The following is a 26062-nucleotide window of genomic DNA, read 5'->3' as shown; positions in this document are numbered from 1 at the left end:
AGTAGTACACAACAGTATTTAGTACACAATGGTACACACAAAAAATTAGACTTACAAGACTTAAAATACTGAAATGATCAGAAATAGAATATGAAATATTTATGAAAATTTTAAAATTAGAAATGAACTTACAAGAGACTATAATGAATAAACAGGAAGATTAGAAAAAGAATAAAATGAAGAATATAATTATTGACATTAAAACCATCATTAGTGTTTTTAAATCGATCAGACATTGCTGAAAAATGAATTACTAAATAAGACACAGAGCTGATGAAATTAACCAAAATGCAGCACAGATAAACAAGATGATGAAAAATATGAAAGATTAAAGGACATGATAGAGTAAGAAAGTCCATCATTTGTGCAATCAGAGTCCTAGAAGAATAGAGAAGCAATATTTGAAGAGTGGCTAAAAATTTAACAGAACTAAAATGAATTGAAAGAATCAGAAAGCCAGCATACACCAAGAATAAAAAGAAATTCACATCTCCAAACATTACAGTAAACCTGTAGAACACCAAAGAAAAAAGAGATTATTTTATTAAAAGTAGATAGAGATAAAAGATGATCTAAAAAGTCAGACGCTGAGGCACAAAGATGTTGAAATACCAACTTAAGGCCACAGAATAAATAAATAGCAGAGCGGGGATATACCCCTTGCATTCTCACTTAAGAAAGTGTACTTTTTACTACTTTATTTTCTCTTTTTAAACTGTCCCAAACTGTTTACTTTTCTTAACCTTTTTTTTTTCTAACTTTCCAGTTGTCCAATGATTTCTGGCTGAAACAATTACAAGGATTATTAGAAACTTTGTAAAAATGTATTATCTAAAAAAGTAATATACTCCTTCATATGAATTTTAACTACCTTACCAGAATACTGCATGTAGAAAATTCTATAGTCTTTGATCCTAAGCACTAAATATTTGCATGGTAAATAATTTCTGATATTCTTGCTCCAGGTTATTGTTTTTGATAACCCCAACTCCCTGTTAAAAATCCTTGATAGTTAGGGAATTTTCAGATGTCAAGAAATCTAAAACTAATTAAAAGTCCTCACCAGGAAGAAACTATTTTTAAACAACTTTTATTCATGTTTGTACACTTTATTTTTATCATCCTTTCTTTCTTATATCTGGAAAGGATATAAACTTGAGAACAGACCTACTCCAATCCAGTGCTGACCCACACTTTGGTGTCTTCTAGAAACATCCTCTATGTCTTGCAAATTATAAAATGTCCACAAGCTTATATCTGATTCTTAATCTGGAAGGCAAAAGGGGAATGCAACAACAATGGGAGAAATAGGATACCCATCACTTTAGTCACTGTGTATATTTGTTGTGGGTATGATATCCTTAATCTCATCTCCAAATCTTCATCTACAAAATTGTAGAGAAGATTAAAACACACCTAATCCATTGTTTTTAGACCCTACAGACTGGCCAGAGGAAATGGACTTCTTCCATTATCTGACATTCTTAAAGACCTATCACTTTGAATTTCTAGTGTCATCCTTCCCTTAATCAACTTGTATGGAGAGTTCCTTCTAGTTCTTTACAACAAATACACTCCCCAGCCCAATTCCCCGCTGGGCCTCTGCCACACAACTCATTCGTTCAATACTTAACTGAGCACCCTCTGTATGCCAGGCATTGTGGTAGGTTCTAAGTATACTAAGAATCATTAATTGAATATACACTGCTTTGGTATTTTTTTTAAATCAACTTATCGAATGGTACATAGTACTTCAGTCAAAGACATACATTTTTAGCAGGTTAGCTGGCAATAGAATTTCTTATAGCTATTTCCTAATGAGGTGAACTTCTTGAGCAACTCCATAGTTCACAGAAAAAACCTGCTCTTTGGTACAGCATACCAATGATTTGGCCACTCTATTTTTTATGTACAGTCATAGATATCTTCCTCCCAATGTTTCCACAATGAATGGAAAATGTACTAATGCTGACCATAATATTCTTTTTATTGAAGAGCAATATAAAATAGCTTTAGAAATAAGAGGAAGGTAATATTTTACATTATTTCTGTTATGAATATTTTTATGCTTTGTGCCAGAATTTACTTCCCATAACTATATTTGCTTTATTTGGAACATTTTATATTGTGTTTCTACATTATTGAAAGTATTAGTGTTTAATTTAGAAGAGCTTAATAAACTGTTAATCTGAGAAAAACCGTCTTTCCCTTTTTTCTGAGCATGCTTATTTATGTTCAGTGTGGAAATCTGATCCTGTTCTCTTCCAATCGGCCAACAGTTCTTTTTGTACCTCTTCTGGTAGTTCATAGAAAACTTCAGGATCAATGTCAGAAGGAAAAGTAATTTTCTCTTTGGTAGAATCTTGCTCTCTATTTTCTGTAAGTCCTTCATTAATAAAGACTGTTGCCATCGGTTGTTTATGGCTGTCTGTAGTGCAGTTTTTGGAAAAAAGTTGCTCACTCTGCACATTTGGAAATGAATGGAAAACAGATACAGCAGGGTCTGTTTTTGAAAAGTGGAATCCTTGAGACTCTTGAGGTCCTTGACTCATTAGTTCATCTTTTAAGTTACTGTCTATATAATGTGAATAATCCTTTTGGTTAGACACATAAGAGGAACTACTGCTATTTAAGCCTGATGTTCCTGGTTCACAGGGAGATACAGAGGATATCTGTTTGGTATTGGATAAATGATCCCTAGGATTTAAGGAACCAGCTTGCCTTTGTTTTGTAGAAAAGAAAGATAATACTCCTCTAGAAGCATGTAATGGACAGCTCAAACTTCCTTTCCCTTGAACTTTTTCTCTAGATTTTCCAGAAAGGATTTCTTCTTGAATATCTACTGGAAGCTGCTTAAAGACCTCTTGGTCAATACCCTCAGGAAGTGAGGAGAGTGGAAATTCATTACTGTCTTTTTCTTTAGAAAAACCTGTAGTATCTGGTGGAGACTCCCCAGTTCTTTCAATTCTTCCAGTTGGTAGAAAATCCCAATTTGTTTCCTTGTCTTTAGAAAACTCCTCCATATGAGTGTCTTTCATTTTCTAGAATACAAGGATAACAGAAAAATTTAGATAACTGGTATCTTTTAAACATTCATGCTGTTGAAGTGTGATTGTAGCTATTATCCGACCAACATGTTTCTGTCCTACTCCATAACTTCAATCCTTTTGGCCAGTTCCAAACAACTAGAAATGATCAATCCACCACAATTAGTCACACAACTGTGTGGATCTTTACTCACTATTCCAGGAAGACGGCTTCCTTCCTAGAAAGCACTGAGCTAGAAAGTAGGTATGTACTGGAAACCTGAAAAGGACCTTAACAATCATGTATTCAAACTTCCAATTCTGTGAATAAAAAGACTGGTGGCCTATAAAAATAAAATGATTCACCAAGGGTATCTAAAATATATGTATATGCCCAGATAGCATCAAGGGCTGGTTTTCTAAAATTCCCTATTTTGAAGTGTAACATTTAACAGAAAAAAAAAATACTTCTACAGTAAAAACCCAGTATCATTATTAAGATGTAACACTATTCAATATTTACATGAAATAAAAATTTTAAAACACCTTCCATTTTAATTTGCCTAATTTTCCCTCTGCTTTCAAGCACCATAAAAATGTACAGATAGTCAAATACAATTCAGGAAACATCAACACATTAGTAACTTCCAAAAAGTAAAAGGAGAAGAGATTTGGGTCACTGTTTTTATTGAGCACAAACTGTGTGCCAGACATGTACAAGGTACTTTCACTTATGTTTACTCTCTAATACTACTGTGAATGAAAGACCTTTAATTCTCATTCTACAGACTGATTAAAAAGTAAAAAGTAAACATCTTTTTAAATGTCAGTTAATAAACAGAATAAAAAGGGTCACTGAAAAAAAGTAATTTGAAGAGGGCACTAATTCCGTATTTCCACAACACTATTCTGTTCTCCTTATAAGCTTAAATGTAAATGAAAATATTACTAAAATTATAATGACTGATTAAACAATAAAAATAAAATAATAAAAACATTTAAAATTAAGAGTTGGACTTCCCTGCTGGCGCAGTGGTTAAGAATCTGCCTGCCAATGCAGGGGACATGAGTTCGATCCCTGGTCCAGGAAGGTCCCACTGCAGCAGAGCAACTAAGCCCATGAGCCACAACTACTGAGCCCATGTGCCACAACTACTGAAGCCCACGCACCTAGAGCCCATGCTCTGCAACAAGAGGAGCCACTGCAATGAGAAGCCTGCGCACCACAACGAAGAGCGGCCCCCGCTCGCTACAACTAGAGAAAGCCCGCGTGGAACAACGAAGACCCAATGCAGCCAAAAATAAATAATAAATAAAATATACAGATACATAAAGAAAATAAAATTAAGAGTTAACTGTAGGCATAAACAATTTAGTAAAAGATGATTATATTTTAAAGCATTTGGTAAACAAAAGTTTGCATTTTCTTTTAGTCATGTGAAAATATGACTAGCCTCTGCCTCTCTATTGCCACACTCTTAATTTCTACAATTGTAAAATGAGGAGTCATATTCTATCAATATTACTACCAGAATTTTATGTAATTTCAAAACGAAGAAAATTTAAATATTTGAACAAAGACATCTGGGGGGGCTGTCACTTGTAGCTTATGTATAAATTGACAAGATTAGATTTCCAGTATTTGAAAATATTTTCATATGAGCTAATCATCACATTCCTATATACTGTTATAAATGTTTTAACAGTTCCAAAACAGAGAACTTCTATCAAGGTTTTCTCTTTTATCCAGCGATGTTTTTGTTTTATTCTTAGATCACAGTACAATATACTTAAGGCTAGAAACCATAATATGAAAGGCACTATTATAAGTAAGTCATTAAAATATCACCCAAAAGAATCTCTAAATTATATCAGTTAAACACAAATTTATATCTCTAAATTTAACCATACAAATCTAGTAACAGTGTACTTACAAAACTGTGCTTGCCAGAGCGTGAAGTTGTTGATAATGATGGTGTTAAATAATAATCAATAGTCCCTTTCTTAGCAGTATTTAGGGCTTTAAGGTTGCAGAAGCACACACTTAAAAGGGTAAGATGAAATGGCATCTTCACATTCACCATATTTCGAAAAAGTTTCATAAGTACATCAACCATTGGGGTCATCACATCATAATTTCCTAAATAAAATGTTTAAGAAGACAATATCTAAACACATTATATCATAATTGATATTAAGAGCTTAATCTAATTTATATTGCTTAGATTAAGAAGTTAAAATCCTAAATAGATATCATTGGGACATCTTGACATTATTTACTGAACTGGGACATCTCAACATTAACACCAACTGCCAAATGAGTTAAAGTTTTCAGAAGATTTGAAATATGGAACTTTTAGTTATGGGAGAATGATGAGGTCAGAAAATCTCCCCATAAAATTAAAATAAAACTGAACAAAATGGTCAAAAATAATCATTCTGAGATTCTGGAATGAACCAAAGGCAAATGAAGTGAGAAGCACTGATTTATGAAAAGCTGCTGGAACTTAGGTAATGAAGTGGGGACAGCAGCCTTATTGGTTGGAGTTGCTTGTATCCCCATTTACACAGTGCAGTTTGTATAGTAGTTTTACCAGGATGAGGCTGGCTGTGAAAGCCGGAAGCTTTGCTGCCAGAAAGGACTGACCTGATTTGAGGTAGAGGGCAAAAGCCCACACCCAGCAGTGTTGCCAGAAAAATGAACAAACTTGGTAGGAAACAAAGGAAATCACATAGCTCTTGAGCCTGAGGTTGCAACTGTGGTTGGGATGAGTGAAAGATCAGTGGACCAGCCATAAACTTAACCAGGAGATCTGAAAATGAGAGAACCACAGAGGGACTAGATAAGCTCTCCTCACAACCCCAGCTGACTGAGAGCTGCACACACAGAGAGGAGCCAAGCTTTCCACACGTCTCTCACCAGAATGGCAGCAAGCATACCAGGGGAGATGCAAGAAGGACGAGCCGAAAATAAAGGCCAAGGCAGATTTGAAAAAGGCCTAAATTTTGAAAGTGCTCTCCAACCCAAGCACTTGTCTGCTGACAGAAAATGAAAGCCTTCCAGGCTGTAGTATTTGAGCAAACCTTTGACCAATTATTGTCTAACCACCAAACTATGCAGACACAGGGTAATCTCCTAAGAAGACAAAATTAAAAATTTAAATTTAAATTAAAAAGAAAGATAAAAAGTTAAGCAGAGAGATCAGGGGCAACACATCACAGGGGAGGTAGCTTAAGTCCAGACAGGTTACAAAGAAAGAAAAGGAAAAAAAAGCCCACAGGGAAAAAAAATCCAAATCCAGAGTTTCTAGAGTACGTTATCTAGTCCAATTTTCAACAAAACATTATAATACATACCAAAAAAAAAAAAACAGGAATGTGATTCATACTTAGGCAGAAAAAGCAGTCAATAGAAACTGACTTTAAGTTCAATTTAGCAAAGACTTCAAAGTTGCTCTTATAGATATTTTCAAAGAAAGAAGATCATTTTAAGGAATTAAAGTAAGATATAATAACCACTACCAAAAAAGAGGGAGTCTTAATAAAGAAACAGAATCAAACAAAACAAAACAAATGGAAATTCTAGAGTTATAAAGTATAGTAACCAAAACAACAACAACAAAATCACTAGATGTGTAACAACAGTTTTGAGGTGACAGATGAATCAGAGAACTTGAATACAGCTCAAAAGAAATTACCTAACCTGATAAAGAAGAAAAAAAGTCTGAAGGAAAATGAATAGAATTGCACACACCTATAGGACATTATTATCAAGCATACCATCATATGTGCAATGAGAGTCCCAGAAGGAAAGGAAAGAAAAAGAAGAGAGAATATTTGAAGAAATAAGAGCCCCAAACTCGCCATATTTCATTTAAAAATTTAGTCTACAGAATTAAGAATCTCAATAAATCCCAACTAGGATAAACACACACACACACACACACACACACACACACACACACACACAAAACCACTTAGATATACCATAGTCAAACTGCTGAAAAAGAGAGGTAAATAACTCATCACATAAAGGAGAACAACAATACAACTGTGCCTGGTAACAATTTATTGCCTCTCAGCTACAAATCACCCTTCAGTAACTGCTGTGTGATAATGTGTTGGACTCTAAAATTTTTTTTACATTGAACTCAACTGTTAAGTTTTGTCAGTAGGGAGAACTGGAGGACCATTAAAGGAGAAAGGGTGTTTCTCCTCCTGGTTCCAATGTACTGTCATTTACCTTTTCTTGCTCCCATAACATGGTCTGTGTGCAGTACATATGTGTGGAAATATCCAATAGTGCTGTGCCATACCACATGTTTGTGGAACGCTCAGTCCCTCAGCAACCTCCAGCCCCAGTCCAAGCCTAGTGACCATGTTACCATGGCACTAGCAACTCAAACACTGCACATACCAGGCCTGTGCCATAAACAGCACCCTGACTATTCCTGCATACCCACCTAATAGGCTTGACTTGCATATGCCACAGAAAGTTGCTTCCTCCAGCTCTTCCTATGCAGACACCATACCCTCCACCTTTGCACTAGCAGAAGAATGAAGATTCCTTCAGCATAAACACCTACCAGTCTCAGCTTGCCCACATCCTGGAGGATTGTTAACAGAAGCCCTCCCAACATGGACACCTGCATACCCCAGCTCGTGCGCTGCCCTGCCGGTGAGCAAACTCCCAACATCCCAACACCTCCTGTGCACCCACCAATCAGCCTCAGCTCATCTGTAGATCAGAGCGTGGTATTCTCTTTGCCCAATAACTATGGACCAGCTCTGGGCCAGGTAACTCAAAGGATTTCTCTACCATTTAGTGTTCTGCAACCACACCTTCTCCTTGAGGGGTAAGAGGACTCTCTTTTCCAAGTTTGCCCTTCCTTGGATACTTTTCCTTAGCCCTCAGGTACCTCTTAGAGTAGCTTTATATCTTTATGGTCACTCCCCTATCATAATTTAGTAATTCTTTGAAACTTTCCCTGTTCAGATTTCTGTGTGGTTATTCTCTCTTGATTGGAACTATTAACAGGAATCTCTCCTGATTAAGCTATTAACAGCTGCCTCCTCATCAAAAATAATGAAAAGCAGAAAGCAATGGAATACTGTATTCAAAGTATAGAAAGAAACCAGTAAAGGGTTATATATCCAGATAAACTGTCATTCAAAAATGCGATTTTGGAGAAGTAGTCCATAAATTTGAGTTAAGTAGAATGGTGTTGCTCAACTCTTCTTTTCAAATGCAAATGGAACATTCTCCAGGGTAGACCATATGCTAGGCAACAAAATAAGGCACAATATATGTAAAAGGATTGAAGTTACTTTAAGTATGTTCTCTGATCAACTAAAATCAAAATGGAAATCAGCAACAAAAAGAAATTTGAAAAATAATCAAATATTTGGAAATTAAACAGCAAATTTCTAAATAAGTTTAAGGGTCAAGGAGGAAATCACAATGGATATTAGAAACTACTTTAGCGTTAATGAAAAAGAAACACAACAAAATTTATGGAATGCAGCTAAAGCACTGCTTAGAAGGAAATGTATAACTTTAAACTTGAATTATTAGAAAAGAAGGTAAGTATAAAATAAATAATGTAAGCTTCCATCTTAAGAAACCAGGAGTGGAAAGGCAAATTAAACCTAAAGCAAGCAGAAAGAAGGAAATAACAAAGATCAGAGCAGAAATAAATGAAATAGAAAGTAGAAAGACAATTGAGAAATCAATGACACCAAAAGTTGAATCTTGGAAAAGATTAACAAACTGATAAACCTTTGCTAGAATGACCAAGGGAAAAAAAAAAAAAAGAATACACAAACTACCAAAATCAAGAATGAAAGAGAGGACATCACTATAGACCCTACAAAAATTAGGATTATAAGGGAATATTAACAACTTCATGACAACAAATTAGACAACTTGGATGAAATGCATACATTCCTAGAAGATACAAATGACCAAAACTGACTCAAAATGAATAGAAAATCAGAATAAACTTATAACAAATAAAGAAATCAAATTCTTATTCATAAAAGAACAAAGCTAGAGAACTTACACTACCTAATTTCAAAACTTACAACAAAGTATCAAGGCAGGATAGAACTGGTATAAGGATAAACATATAGATCAATGGAATAAGAAGGTCAAAAATAAACCCTTACATTTACAGTCAATTAGTTTTTGACAATGGTGCTATGGCTATTCAAAGAGGAGAGAACATTCTTTTCAACAAATTCTGTGGAACAACTGGATACCCACATGGAAAACAACTGGATACCCAAAACTCCCTGTGAAGACTACCCATCTATGGATCATATTTCTAACTCAAAGTTTGTTTTTTTAAGAGTTCGACCTGCCAATTAAATTATCAGAAAATTAGTCCATTACCTGTCCCTAACTTCTGAATTATGTGGGATGGAATTGGGCACTGACGACTCTCACGGCTATAGTGCTTCTCAGATGAATACCGACGGATTATTAATCTTACTGTATGTGGCTTCCTTCCATCTTGGCAGACTCTAAAAATCAAGAGAAAGAGGAAACAAGGAATTAGAAAAAGTATTATCTAAAGTTTTTTTAATGGTCCAATATACCTCATTTACCTAAAGGTGCCAGATTTAGTAACTGTAACAATTTTAAATACAGTTGATAATTAGGCAGTAGGCAATAAAGGTCCCTGAACAGTCCAAGCAAACCTCACAAAGTCTACATAATAAAGCTCTGAAACTTAAATAAGGCTCTCAGGCCTCATGCAGAATTGATTGCTATCAGAAAAAGAACAGAGATAAGATATAATAATAAGACATTTTACAATCTAAGTCCAAAACGTAACTAAAAGCAACATATTAAAATCAGCAGGAAATTTAAGAAACAGAGAATCATTTACTGACAGAAGCAAATATACAAAAAAATGACAATGTTTTACACATGTAAAAAAAATAAGATTACAAAAAGAAAAAAAAATTTAATGAGATTATTTCTGTCAAAAAGCACTCCTCAAATAGATCCAAGGGAGTCAGTAATATCACCATTATATGGCTTTAGAGAAATAATGTGAAAGATTAATTATACACTATATTTAGGAAGGTAAGTACTTGTCCATGCATCTTAAAAAGTGTTCCATCCAAATAATCTTGGTTTTAGTGTTGAAAACAAAACTTTTAATGACATGGAAAATCCACTTATAAAGTAGAAAATCTAATTACTAGAGAAAACAAATGTCATCAAAGAATAACATTTTCCTTTCTATATGTGTCACAAACATAAAATACAAGTATTATTAAATATACTCAAATTGATTTTGAATTAGAAAATTTGGATTTTTGTAGTAAACAATTTTTTTCTTATTGCTTTATCACAAAACTTCTTGACTGCTGCTTTATTAAGATAATATCTTAAATGGTTCCTGTAAACATGTTACTAGTTTAAATATCTTCCAGTTCTATTAAGTTAATATGCAACTCAAAGAGTGTAATTTGGTTCCTATAACTAATTAAGACATACTAGAAAAAGGTTATACCCTAAGCAATCTTAAGACCAGTGCCTAGAGAATGGATTAATGGACCAGTGCCTAGATGTATGATTTTATACCTCTTACATATCTATAGTATTAATCATTATATGCTTGAGAACATTCACACACATGCACAATTTTTTTTTTTGCCAGTTACTTAGATGGCATTATACAACTCAGTCACTGATATAAGGGGCCACTATGTAGAAAAGGGAATGCCAAGCAGAGATAAGGAGAAATGGTTAATAGTTATTTCACAGGTTTAGAGCATCTAGATTCATTTCTGGGTTGATGCTTCAAATAAGAGAACCTATAAAATGTATACTTCTTGTGGTTTCTCTATGTGCACAACTTTTTCCAGTGACCAGGCATTTCACAGTAGTCTTATATTTAGCTGAAACAAAGCAGATAACCCAGTTTCACTAGCATAGTCACAGGCTCAGCCTGAGTCATATCACTGAAGCTGGGTCATATAGCCAGACAGTTGCATGCAGCAAATGATGAGCTGCGCGGCCATGCTCAAGACATGGGATTGCAATGCATGTTGCATGACTGCAAAGTTGAAGGAAATTTCACTCTATCAGTTTTCTGAGAGTTACAGTCATCCAAAAACCATCTTCTCTAGTCACATTAGCCATCCTAGCATCATTACAGAAGCACGCCTACCCAGAACTGTTAGACCCCTGACACCTCACTTTGAGAAATCAAAGAAATGGGAGGAAAAGAAACGGAGTACTGAGAAATAGATATATGATGGCAAAGGAGCATCAGAAAACTCAATGTCTTGTTCATTTTATGCAATGCTATTTGTATACTCATAATCCCAATTGACACTCTTTATGTATTTATAGGCCAGTAACCCTGCACATACCCACAATCACTCTCACTGCTCACACATAATCCCATTAAGCTATTCCTTCATCTGACTCCATTTTCTTTCACATGGTCTGAGGCACAGGAGATAAAAGGGTTCCTCTGCTTTCTCCATCAATTTCCTATCCTCAATCATCACAAAGTTTATAGGTGCCGTGATTCTAGAGATACCCATACAACTCCCTTAGGTTAATGATCAGCAGCTTAAGATCCACAGTAAACCACAATGTTACTAAAATTAAGACCAATGGAAGTAGATGAATTAAGTTTAGTTAAAAACATCTGTTACTTTATAATGATCTATCTTTGCATGTTTAGTCTCCAGTTAATCGGTAAGTTCCAAGATAGAACATCAAGTATTCTTTCCATGTACTATACACAGAATCTATAAGATGATATGGCAAAATGGAAAAATCACCTGTTCAAAAGACTAGCAAGTAGTTCTTCAATCTTATTTTTAGCTTCAACTTCTGATGAACATTTTTTGAATGAATCTTCCTCACTAAAGGACTACCAAAGAAGCACAAATAAGGATTAATAAAAACCCAAACAAACATATCCAATTATCAGTGTATATGTCAAATAAATGTTCAACACATTCTTTACTAACTTACCTCATGTACTTAGTTTGAGCCATTTAGTTCACTTTTATATTAAATCTTTTTATCTGCAAGTTATTGTACTCCACTAGAAAGTGCACTGGAAGTCAAGAAAATTACAAAGCTCTAGTACCAATGCCACGCTTTCTTGTACAATTACAGTGAGGCTCTTAATCTCCTAGGACTTGAATCTGAGTTTAACCTTGGGCAAGTTATTTAACCTTTCTAAAGTACAGTATCTTCATCTTAAAAAAATAATGGGAGAAAGAGGGAGTAAGGGAGGGGGGAAAAGGTATGAACAAACTATAGTACTACCTACCTGGAAGATTCACTGTGAAGATTAAATGAGATAATGTATATATTATTATCCCTCAGGAAAAAAATTAATCAATGTTATCTGGGTGATTATACCTTTCTCCATTTCCTAAACCATTACACTACTCTGAAAACAAGATTTTTAAAAATTAAAATATTTTGCCTCCTGTATACAATATAGGCTATTAAAATTAAGTAGTGTTCAATCACAGTGGCTAACTTGAGACTTAAATACTAATTCTTAGATTCAATTTAAGAATATTTATTAATCTACTATAATAAATAGCCTTCTCATAGGAAAGGGATCATGTACTAACCTAAAAAGCAAATTAGAATAGTAAGAACACAGTAGTAAAACTAGAAATCTTTACCTCAAATAATGTGACAACCAGTATTCAATTAAAATGAACATCACCGCCACATACCTGAGGAGGTCCTGAGGGTGTCACAGGAGAGTTATCCTCTCCAAAACTGAGCTTCTGGATACGCTGAGCAACTGAAATTCCTAATTCCCTTTCTAATATTTTGGATGAAAAGGTTTGAAGATCACGCACACTACTGATACCCAGTGCTTCCAGACGTTTAGTAGTTTTATAGCCAATACCTAAGCAAAAAGAGATGCATACGGTGTTACAATAGTTTTTCTCTTTAAAATTAGCTAATTAAAATATTATAAAGATATCAACCACGTCTTTTGATACCATAATTGGTATTTTGCTAAGATCAAACTTTATTAAAAATTAGGTTGTTGTTCTGCTCAAGGCCTCTGAGTTATGAACCACCTTGAAAACCTAACAACCGTAGTATAATATAATGAATAAGGAGACAACCAATAAATGCTGTCTTGATATTGATAAAATGAAAATTTTACCACCTGTTACATAACAATGTGGAAGTATTGAAGAATCATAGTTATTATTCATGTAAAGAAAGACTGTCACTAGAGCAATTAAAATTCATTACCATTTGCTAATTATTAGCTAACTTGACTGATTTCTATACACAATACCACACATTTACATCTGGAGGTAGTAACCATCCCAAATACAACTTCGATCCAGAAAGCAAACAAACAAATCTTCTCATTAGCGAAACTCCTATGACAAAGTTCTTGCACTAAAACTCAGTCATACTTTATCACAGGAAAAAAATTAATGCTGTGATAAAGGACCATACGCTTCCAGGTTATAACTTTCATGATCATATTCAAACTATACAAAAGTAGGTAAAACTAGGAAAATACTTTCATATATATAGATTCCTAATATAGATTCCCTCCAGAAAACGTCAGGTTTTTTGGTTTTCACCAAGAGCCAAGTTCACAGGCTCTAAGAATTAATTACACGTAGCTGTAATTTTTAAACTTAAAGAAATACAATAAAACCAATATATATTTTTCAAATATATTTGTCTTACCAGGCATTTCCTTTATGTGGTTCAAACTATGAATGAGATCTTGAGAACTTTCAGGTAGTAAGAGTGTTTGCTGATTTGGTTTAAAGATGCCAGACACTAATTTTGCCAATAATTTATTAGAAGCCACTCCGGCACAGCCTGTGAGACCCAACTGGTTATACATGGCTTCCCGCATCTCAGCTGCAATCTGAGATCCAATAAGTAGTCTGATGTGCAAGATGTCATGCAGGTTTATAGCTATAAAAACAGCCAATGTTGTTAAAAGTCACCATCACAAATTTTAATTTTCTTTTTAACAAATGAGTTTTAAAAAGATAAAGGGCTTAATCTATATCCAACCCCCCTTCCCTACCACCATACTGCTACACACTTAACTAATCTCTCTTGTCCTTCACAGGAATTCTGTAAAGTAACTACCACAAGTGAATTCCAAGGCCTGTGATAGCAAATGCATACTGGGAATGCTGAATGATTAACAGATTACGAAAATTGATCTCATAAAAAATTCCGACAGACATTAGTAGAACTTTTACTCATGTTTATCTGGAAGTAAGCATAAAAGTAAAAGTGTTACATTAATGATAAAGCTAACATTACAGCTTTAAAGATCTGAATCTAAACTTTACACACTAGTGGTATGTGCTATTAAAAACAATTTTGGATTTGTATATAGTTTAAGAGATCTTTTATTAAAAGTATAGGGAAATTATATAGAAACAAATTTCCTTAGGTGTGAAAATGACACTAGAGTTATATGAGACAGTCTTTATCCTCAGGAGTATTTACCTTTCAAGTGTTATGATGTCTGTAATAGTGGCTCACAATCTATCAACCAGTCAATAAACAGCAAGATAAAGCAAATGTGGCAAAATGATAACAACGGGAGTATCTACAAGGAAGGGCATACTGACTGTTCTCATTGTACCCTTCTGTCAACTTTTCTGTAGGTTTAAAAAAATTTTTTAACACAGTCTTATGTGGAGGAGAAAGAAGAATTCAGGAAGAATTAGATATTTTAGGACATAAGACCTAGCTCTCTGTAATATGTTCTAACAAATAGAATCTAAGTTTGCTTTAAAAATTATACAGAAACACATTTGGAACCTTCTTGCTACCCAGACCTCGTAAGTGACAAAAGAGCACAGGTACAAAAGACACATGAAAGCTTCCTATCTTCTTCCAAGACAGAATGGTAGCTCTACTTCTTTTCTCCTTGAATATCAGGGAGGTGGATAATGACTGAAGATTGATCCACCAGCACTCACAAAAGGAGAACAAGAGGAAGCACGTGCTGGCTGAGACCTGTGAGCAAGTACATCAGGACAAGTCGTAGAGAAAAGCAGCGTAGCTTGCCGTCTACGTGGTATGAGTTGGAAGTCACCAGCAGTCACAAGATGTTTGAAAGCCTAATTAGATATTCAGTAGAGTTGATTGCAGCTTATCTTCAAATGCAAATACCCCTGGAAATACCATCAGTCATTCATACTTTAATACGTGAAGGAGAGGAACCATTCTGTTTTCTTGCTAAGAGTTGGCAAAGATTATTTGAACTGATTAAATATGAGCTTGCAAAAGATGGCAGGTGGGCCTGGACAAGCTTCCACAAGGGCTATCTTGGGAGGGTCTTGATGCCTTTGGAGAATAGAAGTGAACAAGCAAAGAGGCAGCAAAGGCAAATTTAGTCTACCTAAAATTTTGCTTAAAAATGGTTTTAAGAAAATCAAAAATTTCTCTAAAAAGCCAACTCCTGTAACTTAAGGATGACCTAACGTGTCATCCTCTTTGAAAAACGATAACACAGGGACTTCCCTAGTGGCGCAGTGGTTAAGAATCGGCCTGCCAATGCAGGGAACACGGGTTCGATCCCCGGTCCAGGAAGATCCCACAGACCACAGAGCAACTAAGCCCGTGCACCACAACTACTGAGCCTGCACTCTAGAGCCCGCAAGCCACAACTACTGAGCCCGCGTGCCACAACTACTGAAGCCTATGCACCTAGAGCCCGTGCTCCACAACAAGAGAAGCCACCGCAATGAGAAGTCCGTGCACCGCAACAAAGAGTAGCCCCACTCACAACTAGAGAAAGCCTGCGCACAGCGACAAAGATGCAATGCAGCCAAAAAATAAAATAAAAACCGTAATACAGGACTGTGTCAGAGAAATGAAAAGTGCGCAAAGCACTGAGCTAAATGTCATCAAAATACAATTTTCTGCCTATTTAATATGGACTAGCAATACCTGATTCTAATCATCTTAGACTGCTGAAATATGGCTAATATATCCAACAAAAGCCAGAATACTTTCAGAAAGACATAATCGACTCTCTGAACTGACTGAACATTAAGAAATGTAGATACTTCTAGTTACTAAATAGAATGAATAAGAACCCACTTACACTGATTACCGTATACATGACCCGACACTGTCAGTGCTGAGGGTTCATCACTTTGAAGCTGCTCTAGTCTCTTCTCAACCATTTCTGTTAGATCCACAAAATTTTCATCAAATCCGAGTCTCTCAACAACTGGACTAAATTCTTCCAACAACTCTAAATTAAAATAACATTGGAGCACAGATGTAACTGAAGTTGTAACTAGAATAGATTTACCTCTTTTATACTTAAAAAATAACAAAGTATGTTGTTAAAGGTTTTACATATATTCACAGTCCCATAATATCTTTAATAAAGTCCTCAGTTAACTGGGATTTTTTTTTCTGTACCACATTCTGAGTAAAGGCAGTATTTTCCAACAAAAGAAGTCCAAAAATAACATTTCCTGGGCAGATACTCATAGCAATAAATTTCTCAATCTCCTATACCTATAATTTCTCTATCTGTACTACATTAAACATCAATGCTTATAGTTAATTATGATCTTGAAGCAGTAGGTCAAAGAATAAATTATAGTCTGCTTAGAAAAGTAAAAACAAGTAATAATATATTCTAGCTATGTTTTTCATAAGAATTTTAAAAAGGCAAAACAAAATAAAATTTTAAATTTCCAGTTAATACTAATCCAAAGAGAAAAGTTACTTAATTTTCAAAATATACTACAATGCAATACTTTTTGATTAGTCACCCTCTAGCACATTCCTAAGGGCAGAGATGGACCATGACTTACATGTATTTGAATGCCCAGCCTCTAACAGAATGCCTAGTCCGTAACTCAAATGTTTACTAAATCGAGCTGAACCAAGATTTGAAATAAGTTCAAAAAGACTTACCAATTCTCATTTTTAGGATTAAAACTAATAATTTGAAATCATTAAGAAGAATTTTCACTTCTCTCTAAATCACCTATGATACCAGCTGGATGGCAGAAAACAAATTATTAGCCTCTTATTATATAAAAATGCATAGGTTCTTAAAGTCCTATAATATGAAAGCTCTGTTTTATTGATGCCAACACTGATAACAGCAGGAGAAAACAATTAATAAAGACAACAGTGTGATCTGGTGACCACCAAAAATCACTTTCAACCTACCTAGAGAAAACTATATATCTACTCTGAGGAAAAACTGACAAGGTGTCTGACCATATAAAAGGATTCTTTTGAATTTCCCTCATCAATTTCTGCTTTTCTTCCCCAAAAGTAAATACCTGATGTCCAGCAGTAACAGGTAGAAAATAAAAGTTTATCAAAACAATACTATATAAAAAACAAAGAACAAGTTAAGTGCTAAGGAGAAAAGCAAGTTAAGTACAAAATCATGCACAAAGCTGGTGGATCGCTGAATATTGATTGATTATATTGGTTCTATTACTAGGTCATAGGAATAAATCACTTATCCATTCCTGAAGTTAACCTCTTTTTTGCTGTCAACTTGTCGACTCCATAAACAAGAGGCATTTATTAAACATATGATTACACAAGGCCAAAGAGAGGAGCTATAATTAGAGAAAAAACTATCTAGACAAAAATGTAATACTGTAGAATAAAAATATGAAGTAAACAATAAGGTTATACATCATAAATTGGTCTGAAATAAATTCAGTGTAGGACTGTTAGGCTATGTTCCTATTTCAACTCAGAAAATACCATGAAAAAAATTAACAAAATAACATTTTATCGATGCATAAATCATACTTAGAATATTTATTGTTATTATATTAGTGCATTTTTAATTCTTTCAAGATACTACTTTATAAGTTAAGAATCAGCATAAAAACTGAGATTTACTCATTGAATTTCCAGTAGATATTTTCACTGTGAAGAGTTGCAGTGGCACAGAAATCATAAGAGAAAGACTGATAAGTCTGACACCATAATGCCAGACAAAACACAAATTGGAAAAGTAAAAAAGATGAAACACAAATTGGAAATATATTTATAACACACGGCCATCAAAGGGCTAATTTCCTTAACTTCCCCAAACAATGACACAAACCAATCAGAAAAGAGAGGAGCAATCTAAATAAAAACGGGCCCAAGTGAAAAGGCCATTCACAGAAAACATATATAAATGACCAAAAATACATGAAAAAATGCTCACACTTACTTATAGAGAAATGCAAATCAAAACAATGATTTACTATTTTTTCTACCTATAGGCAAAATCTTTATGAATATCTAATACTGTCATACATACTAGCAATATGTTGGGACAACCTCAAGTGCAACATATAGCAGTATTTCTAATACAAATTATCTTTGATCTAGCAATTAAACTTTAGGAACTTACTTTAAGGATATCTTCATGAAAGTATGTGAAAATTCCTGTATGAAAATGTCTACTGAAGCATATATTTGTAAGAGCAAAAAGTTGGTAACAGAGAGATAATCCCTCACTATCAGGGAAACCACATAATTTACAAGATATCTTTTGAATAAAAGGAGGTGCTATTAATAATTACGTAGGGACAATGGGCATAAAGTGGGACATACTGTCTTCATATCAGTAAAGGAATGGTTAAATAAGTTTGGGACAAAATACAACAGAATACTGTGCAGGCACTAAAAAGAATGAGGAAGAGCTATATGAATGAGATGAAAGATCACCAAGAACAAAGGCAAGATGCACACTGTCTGTATTATATCATCTCTTCTATGTACAGTAAAAATTAACTTCTGAATATTCAGATACACACACATAATTGTGCACATTGTCTATTCACACACAGCCATATACACATATGTGGCGGAAGGGGTTTGGGTCATTGTTTTACACATATGGAAAAACCTGATACTGGTTTTTGCATCTTGCCTTTTACTCACTCAACAAGGCAATCTCTATGAGTCAAACAGTACAGCACCAATGCATTCTTTTTAATGGCCATATAATATTCTATCATAGAGAAGTCTTAGGTTATTTAGCCATTCTCATCCTGGTGAGCAATTGTTTTCATTCTATATTTTTAGCAATTATGAACCATGCCACAAGAAACATTTTTGTACATATACATTATTTTAGTTCTATTAGATAAATCCCCAGCAGTGGTATTATTGGGTTAAAGAATATAATAGGTATCTTTAATTTCAAAACATGTTTCTAGATTGCTTTCTTGAAAAGGCTGTAATACTTTGTTTCTACTTTTTCTCACATTCTTATTTTTGGTACTAATGAATTTGAGCATTCTTTTTCCACATTGTTGAATTTGTTCTTTTTGTTAATTGCCTATTCATATCCTTTGTCCATTTTTCTTAAGTTTCTTTTTCTTGTTAATTCCTAAGAGCTCTTGGATATTATATTTATTATATTTAATGCTTTCATCTGAAAACTGCTACAAATAACCAAAGAACAAAACAAAAACAATAGCAGGGCTTCCCTGGTGGCGCAGTGGTTGAGAGTCCACCTGCCGATGCAGGGGACACAGGTTCGTGCCCCAGTCTGGGAAGATCCCACATGCCGTGGAGCGGCTGAGCCCGTGAGCCATGGCTGCTGAGCCTGCACGTCCAGAGCCTGTGCTCCGCAACGGGAGAGGCCACAACAGTGAGAGGCCCGCGTACCACAAAAAAAAAAAAAAAAAAAAAAGGAATTTACTAAAACAATAACAAACAAGATAAATAAAAAGCTGATCCTTATACATTTTAAAACTGTATATATTTGCCATATGCCAGTACAACACATGGTTTCATTTTTCCTGTAATTTATTAAAACACTAAGATTCAAACCCAAACCTTAGTAAGGGGGAGTTTATCTACACTGAAATATTTAATATATACATAAAATCTAAGAAAAAATATACTCCTTATCTTTGCTAATACTTCCTAACAAATTGGTTTTTAATTATGTTAATCAAACATTACAGAAGCCTCTCTCAACTACCATTAGTGCATTAGAGTACAGCATATTTCTTCATAGTTTATTTAAACTTGGCATTTAAACTTATAATTTAAAATATCTGGTTCTTTTTGGTTTACCTTCTCCCATTTTCTCACTTAAAAATTATTTTACATTTTCTCATATTTATGTAAACATCAGTGTGACAGAGTTCAAATTCCTTCCAACTATACATTTTTGTCACCATTACTCATAATATATTAAGTCATTCTCATATAAATTTGTTTTAAATGGGAAAGCCCCAAAATAAAAGGAAACTGACTTATGCATTTTACATTTATTAAAAGATTCATGTAGTTAACAGGCATCCTATATAAAAATTAATGCTGAAAGTGTATTGCCCATAATCTGTACCTGTAACGTACCTGTAACCTTATATGACATCTCTCTGTAACGAGTCAAATCTTCTCCATTAACTAATACTAGCTGTGGACACTTTTCTTTTGCATCTCTGACATTCATAAGTTTCTTAACTCCAAGTTTCCTAGCTTCATAGTTGCAGGTAACCACCAAACATTTCTGCTGAACCCCTATAAGAAATAAATATTTTATGAGAAAAATAAATATTTTATGAGCAGGATTAAAAATTAAAATATAATTTACTTATTCCATATTATAATTGTAAGTTGTAATATCATCTGTTTTGATAAGAATAAAAAGCTCTCAGTTAAAAAATACAGCCTCCATTCATCAAAGCTCTATGAAGTACAATTTAACAAAAATTACCACAAACAAGCAATTCTATGAAGTCTTCTGCAAAAAGATACAAATAAAATCCTTCGAGGATTTTTTTCAAACAATACAAAACCAAATTAAGTTACATTGAATTAACTCTATATAACTTTATATATAACTCTAGGCCATGTTTTACCAAAAAATAAAGCAGATGAAAATAACTGAGTACAATTAACTACCGGTTGCTGCTAGAAAACCTAACTTGTCTCCTGAGTAACTTTCCAATGAATATAAAGCAATGTTCTGTTACAAGTGCCAACCTACAGCAATTACTAGGGATCTCCCCCAATCAGTGTTCTAATTATTGAACTGTTCTTCATAGTAATCTTCAGAAAAGATTATAGACAGTGAGGTGGCATTATGAGCCCCCTCCTTATCAAAATGATTAAGTTATGATCATCTACAGACTTTAAAAATTTTAGTTTTCCGGTAGCTTAAAATTGCTAAAATTATTTGCTTTTCTCTTTACACAAGTTGACTACTTGTTTACCATTATTAAAGTAACGTTCATCTAAAATATGTAAAACACAAATATGTAGATGGGAAAAAAAGGTTATGTCCATTCCCCTAATGTAAGACATTTTGTTTCTAAAATGTTGATACTATAAACAAGGCAAAGAAACATTATTTCATACATTTTTGATATATCAGATTATGCTCAAAAATAGAAGCACTGAGTCAAAAGTAATAATTTACGATTCACCAGTGAACTATGTAAAAAATCAGATTAGTAACTTCCTTAACTAAAAAAGCAGTCTTTTAATGCAGGATTAATGGACTCACCATTATGTCACCAGCCCAAGTTAAGCAGTCATATATCTGCTGAGTATAAACGGAAGACTATGCTGCTTTCTCCTAGAAACTTTCAGCATTATATCCCTCACTTCCTGGTAATCATTCATTCCTGCATCTTAATTACACAATACCTTTTTACTAATCATTACTTACAGAACATCTTGTTACCATGCTACTAGTTAGAAATGCCTTCAGAAGAAAATTGAGGTCCCCTAATCCTAACTCCTTGACAGCCTTAATTTTAAAGATCCTAGACTGACCTTGGCATACCAAAAACTAGTCATCAGTCATCCCTCTGTTCCTTAGTAAATCAACTAGGCTGAGCTGAACTGGGGACTTATCAAAACCAAAATAGACACCAGAGGGAAGCAGCAGGTGAACCAAAATTGCTCTTTATGCTTTTACTGAAAGATAAATCCTTACTACATGCATAAAAGAAATTTTTAGAAATTTAAATTACTTTCCCAATTTAAGATATAATAAAAAAAAGAAAGTTTTTTTTTTAAAAGCCAACATAATAGTAAGTAAATCCCCAATGTAAAACTTCTCTTTGCCTTTTATTTTAAAAGATACTTATTATTTTATGGAAAGCTTGTACTGTATGCCTTAACATTTTGGGTTCTGTTCAAAATCCAACTATTTTGTCGAATATTACACAATTCAAGAGTTAATTTCAAAGTGGGAGAACAGATGACAACTTCCATTAAAATTAATAAGAGATTGTTCTTAAGATAAGACGGTTGTAAAATTCCAAACATTGAGAAAAAGACTAAAAGTTTATCATGGTCTCTCTGTTCATCCGTTTGGTTAACTATACTACTTGTGTCACGTTCACCATTTATTAAACGATTATAAAGTTTACACCTGAAGTGAAGCAAAGATTACTGTCTATAAAGCATCATAGAACTGCTTCCAACATTTATTAATAAATTAATAAATCATAATATAATAAACATAATAAATAATGAATCCTATTACACAAAGAAAATAGTATCAAACTCCAGAATTACCTAAAGGTTTGCCCTTTAGTTCTGGATTTGAGATCATTTCTACTTGTGCGTAAAAGCAATCCAGATCCACATGTACTATGACTCTAGATGAAGAACTTCCTGCTGGCACCACTTGATCATGGACTGCGGCACAATATGCAAAGAAATATAAAAATACATTCAGGCTGTTTATCTCCTCTGAGCAACTGCCAGCCCCTTAAAACATGGCAACTGAGAAAGAAGAATGCAGAGTGATTTTTAAAGTTTTTTTCCTGGATTTATCACGTGTCAAAGCATCTAAAAATTACAGACATGAGAGAAACTCCACCCACAGTAGAGTCTTCAGTCCTGTTTACTTACTATTTCTTTGTATACTATATTTTTCTCAGGATAGTAATAAATTTAAGGAAAAAACTTTATCAATAATGGAAGATTGCAAGAGGTAATCCTAGGACTTGGAAGTTTATGGGAACATTTAGAGTAAGTTGCAAGGGGCAGAAAAGTTTAAACACTGATCTTTCAACCAACTTAAAAGGTATTCTAAGTGGCATGTCCTTAAACTAAAAAAATAATCTGAAATACAAAGCAGCACAAGACGGAACCTATGGGTCCCAATGGACTACATTTAGCTCCCATATGAGATCAAGATTAGCTGGTTCAATGCTGAATACTCAATACTTAAAACAGAGCCTGGCATATAATAGACTACCAATAAATACTTGCTACATTGAAAGACAGAGTAAATATTTCCTGGATTTTAAAAAGTGGTTCATGTCTTGAGGCAAGGGGCAGAGGGATAAGACAGAGGAGATTCCAGCGCTTAACACCAGTTAAAAACAAGGCAGGGGGCTCCCCTGGTGGCGCAGTGGTTGAGAGTCCGCCTGCCGATGCAGGGGACACAGGTTCGTGCCCCGGTCCGGGAAGATCCCACATGCCGCGGAGCGGTTAGGCCCCTGAGCCATGGCCGCTGAGCCTGCGCGTCCGGAGCCTGTGCTCCGCAACGGGAGAGGCCACAGCAGTGAGAGGCCCGCGTACCGCAAAAAAAAAAAAAAAAAAAAAAAAAAAAAAAAAACAAGGCAGGTTAAATGCAATGTGGTTTTCTGGTTTGGAGCCCGGACAGAAAAAAATTAAGTGGAAAAAAACTGGTAAAATCTGAATAAAGCTTGTCCTTTCATTAATAGTATGCCAATGTTACTTTCTTAGTTTTGACAAATGTATCATGGTGATGTAAGATATTAAAGTTACGAAAAGCTATCTGTGCATCTCTCTGTAAATCTAAAATTATTACAAAATTTAAGTTTTTAAAAAAGGGGGCGGGGGTCTAGGAGGCAGGGAAGGAGAGCCTTGGCCCCAGGCCCGGGGGTTGGCGCGCTGCAAAGTAGGGTCCAGAGGTTGGAAGTGGGTCACCGGAGAGGCGGCCACTGCAGACGTGCCTCGTCCCCGGTTCCGAGCGGAGCCGTCCCTTCCCGTCTGGGCTGAGCCCGGGCCCCAACCTTTGCCAAACGGGCGACAAGTTCCCCCGCTTCTGCAACCTTTAGGCGGCCGGGGACTCTTCCGTTTTCACTGGGCTGTTTGAGGGATTACAAATGCAACCTCGATTAACCAACTGACGCGCCCACCCTACTCCTACTGGTCAAAAAAATCCCTCTCGGGATCTTGGCCTCAAAACACCGGGCAGCGAAGGGCAGCTCTCTCAGCGGAGCCGGGAAGACGAAAGGACCCGAGCCGGGCGGGACGGTCGCACCCCAACGGCCGCCGCCACTACCCCGGGAGTCCTCCCGCCCCGCGCTGCTCATTTACACCAAGGGAGGCCGCCGGGCTCCTCAGGCCCCAGCGCACCCGGAGAGCTACCGGCTGCCCCCGCCTCAGCCCGCTCCATGGCCCGAGCCGCGTCCTCTTCCTCGTCGCGGTCGCCTTCTTCCTCGGGCTCCACCCCCTGCTTCTGCGTCCCGCCCCAACGGCCAACCGCAGGGCAGCTTCCGACCGCTTCCGCCCGGTCTCCAGGGAAGCCGCTCCGGGCTGGCGCCTGCGCGGTCTGCGCCGACCCGCGGGCTGCTCCGAAGGACTCGCCGGCTGGGAATCCTCCGGACCAGCGTGCGGGGGTTCCCGCCCGCCCGGCAGTGAATGAGAGATTGCCGTACCAAACAGCTCATTTTTTTCTTAAGGTCTTCGGATTGAGTCCCACACCACAAATTTTAACTGTTTATCTTTACTTAGAAGCCAGCCTGTTCTCCTGATCAACTGTTAGCAGAATTGCTAACCCTTAGACGCTGAATGATTTATGCTGATGGAGTTGGGGGAAAGGATGGAAATTATGGTGACAGCAAGGCGACCATGTAAACTAATATGATTAGCAAGTATGTTAAAGTTTGCGTTTTGTTTGTTTGGTGTTTGATTCAAAGATACTGTGACAGATTGGACCCCTGAATTTTTAATCATTTAAACTGAATAGGATTTTGATACATGAGCTTTGGAGTCCGGTAAAATTCTCAATCCAGACCCTCCAACTTGCTAACTGTGACTTTGGGCAGGTTAAATAACTGCTCTGAACCTGTTTCTCCACTGTTTAAAAAAAAAAAAAAAAAAGGTCTTGTGTGTATTGGGATTAAATGTACGAATGAAAACTAACGTACGCTTTAATATTCCAATGAATATAAAACACCTGGGACATGGAAGGTTAGAAGGTGCTCAATAAATGTTCATTCTCTTTGCTTTCTGTTAAGATGACTTTTGTGCCTGTGTGTGTGTGTTTCTTCCAACAGAGAACATTTGGAAATTTCTGTGCGTGTGTGTGTGAATGAATATATATATATATATATATATATATACACACACACACAAAAGTATTTTGATTTTTTACAGGACTTTTTCATAAATAGGTTGTGAAAACTTTGAGAAACCCATTAAAGGACATGCTGATGCATCCATAAAGAAGGAATAACAGGCAGAGCTGGGGATCTGTGGTTTGGAGACCAGGTCTTCCTCTTTGGGTATTTTACTCTTAGACATCTGGACCAGTTCCTTCAAACTCTCCAGTATGGGATCTAAGACACCAATTTAAAGCTATCCTGCTTTCTTTGCGATTGCTATTTGATAAGTCTAGATAAAGTACTTTTGAATTAAGTGCCTCTTTTGGCTATCATCAAGGGTCCAATTACTTGTAGACAACTAAGGTATTTTGTTTCAATTCCTCCACGTTGAAAATGATACAAACCAGGGAAAAACTATGGCAGATTAAAACAGTTCCTTTATAAGAGCCCTAGGGTCACTAACACTCAACAGCTTGACTAAAAGTGAACCAGCATTGAAAAACAGCACACATAAGCCCTCGTTAGTTGAATTTATTTCCCTGTCAATTGTCAAACTGAAGAGTGACTTTAAATTTAGTAGAAGAATAGACAAATGGGGCTTCCATGGTGGCGCAGTGGTTGAGAGTCCACCTGCCGATGCAGGGGACACGGGTTCGTGCCCCGGTCCGGGAAGATCCCACATGCCGCGGAGCAGCTGGGCC

At 35.7% G+C, this 26062-nt stretch overlaps 1 protein-coding gene across 6 annotated transcripts; it reads right to left on the bottom strand.

The window, feature by feature from the left end:
- Positions 1-896: 896 nt before the first annotated feature.
- POLI (DNA polymerase iota) lies at positions 897-24654 on the bottom strand. Of its 6 annotated transcripts, none has more exons than XM_082641614.1 (10): positions 24352-24654; positions 22573-22695; positions 20398-20562; positions 16145-16297; positions 13750-13986; positions 12759-12937; positions 11838-11929; positions 9421-9551; positions 4961-5166; positions 897-3041 (listed from the first exon to the last, which is right to left on the bottom strand). In XM_082641614.1, the coding sequence occupies exons 1-10, from the start codon at positions 24428-24430 to the stop codon at positions 2226-2228; spliced, it is 2181 nt and encodes a 726-aa protein (XP_082497740.1). In that variant the 5' UTR covers positions 24431-24654; the 3' UTR covers positions 897-2225. The 6 variants fall into 6 exon arrangements, with proteins under 6 accessions (XP_082497740.1, XP_082497742.1, XP_082497739.1 ...); XM_082641615.1 differs by having other exon boundaries at positions 898-3041; positions 24391-24653; XM_082641611.1 differs by having other exon boundaries at positions 898-3041; positions 24296-24449.
- Between the last annotated feature and the right edge of the window lie 1408 nt (positions 24655-26062).

Source organism: Mesoplodon mirus, assembly GCF_964341445.2.
Source record: "Mesoplodon mirus genome assembly, chromosome: 13".
In the NCBI taxonomy this organism is placed as follows: Eukaryota; Metazoa; Chordata; class Mammalia; order Artiodactyla; family Ziphiidae; genus Mesoplodon; species Mesoplodon mirus.
The sequence above is the reverse complement of the archived record's forward strand: the minus strand, read 5'-3'. Positions and strand labels throughout refer to the sequence as shown.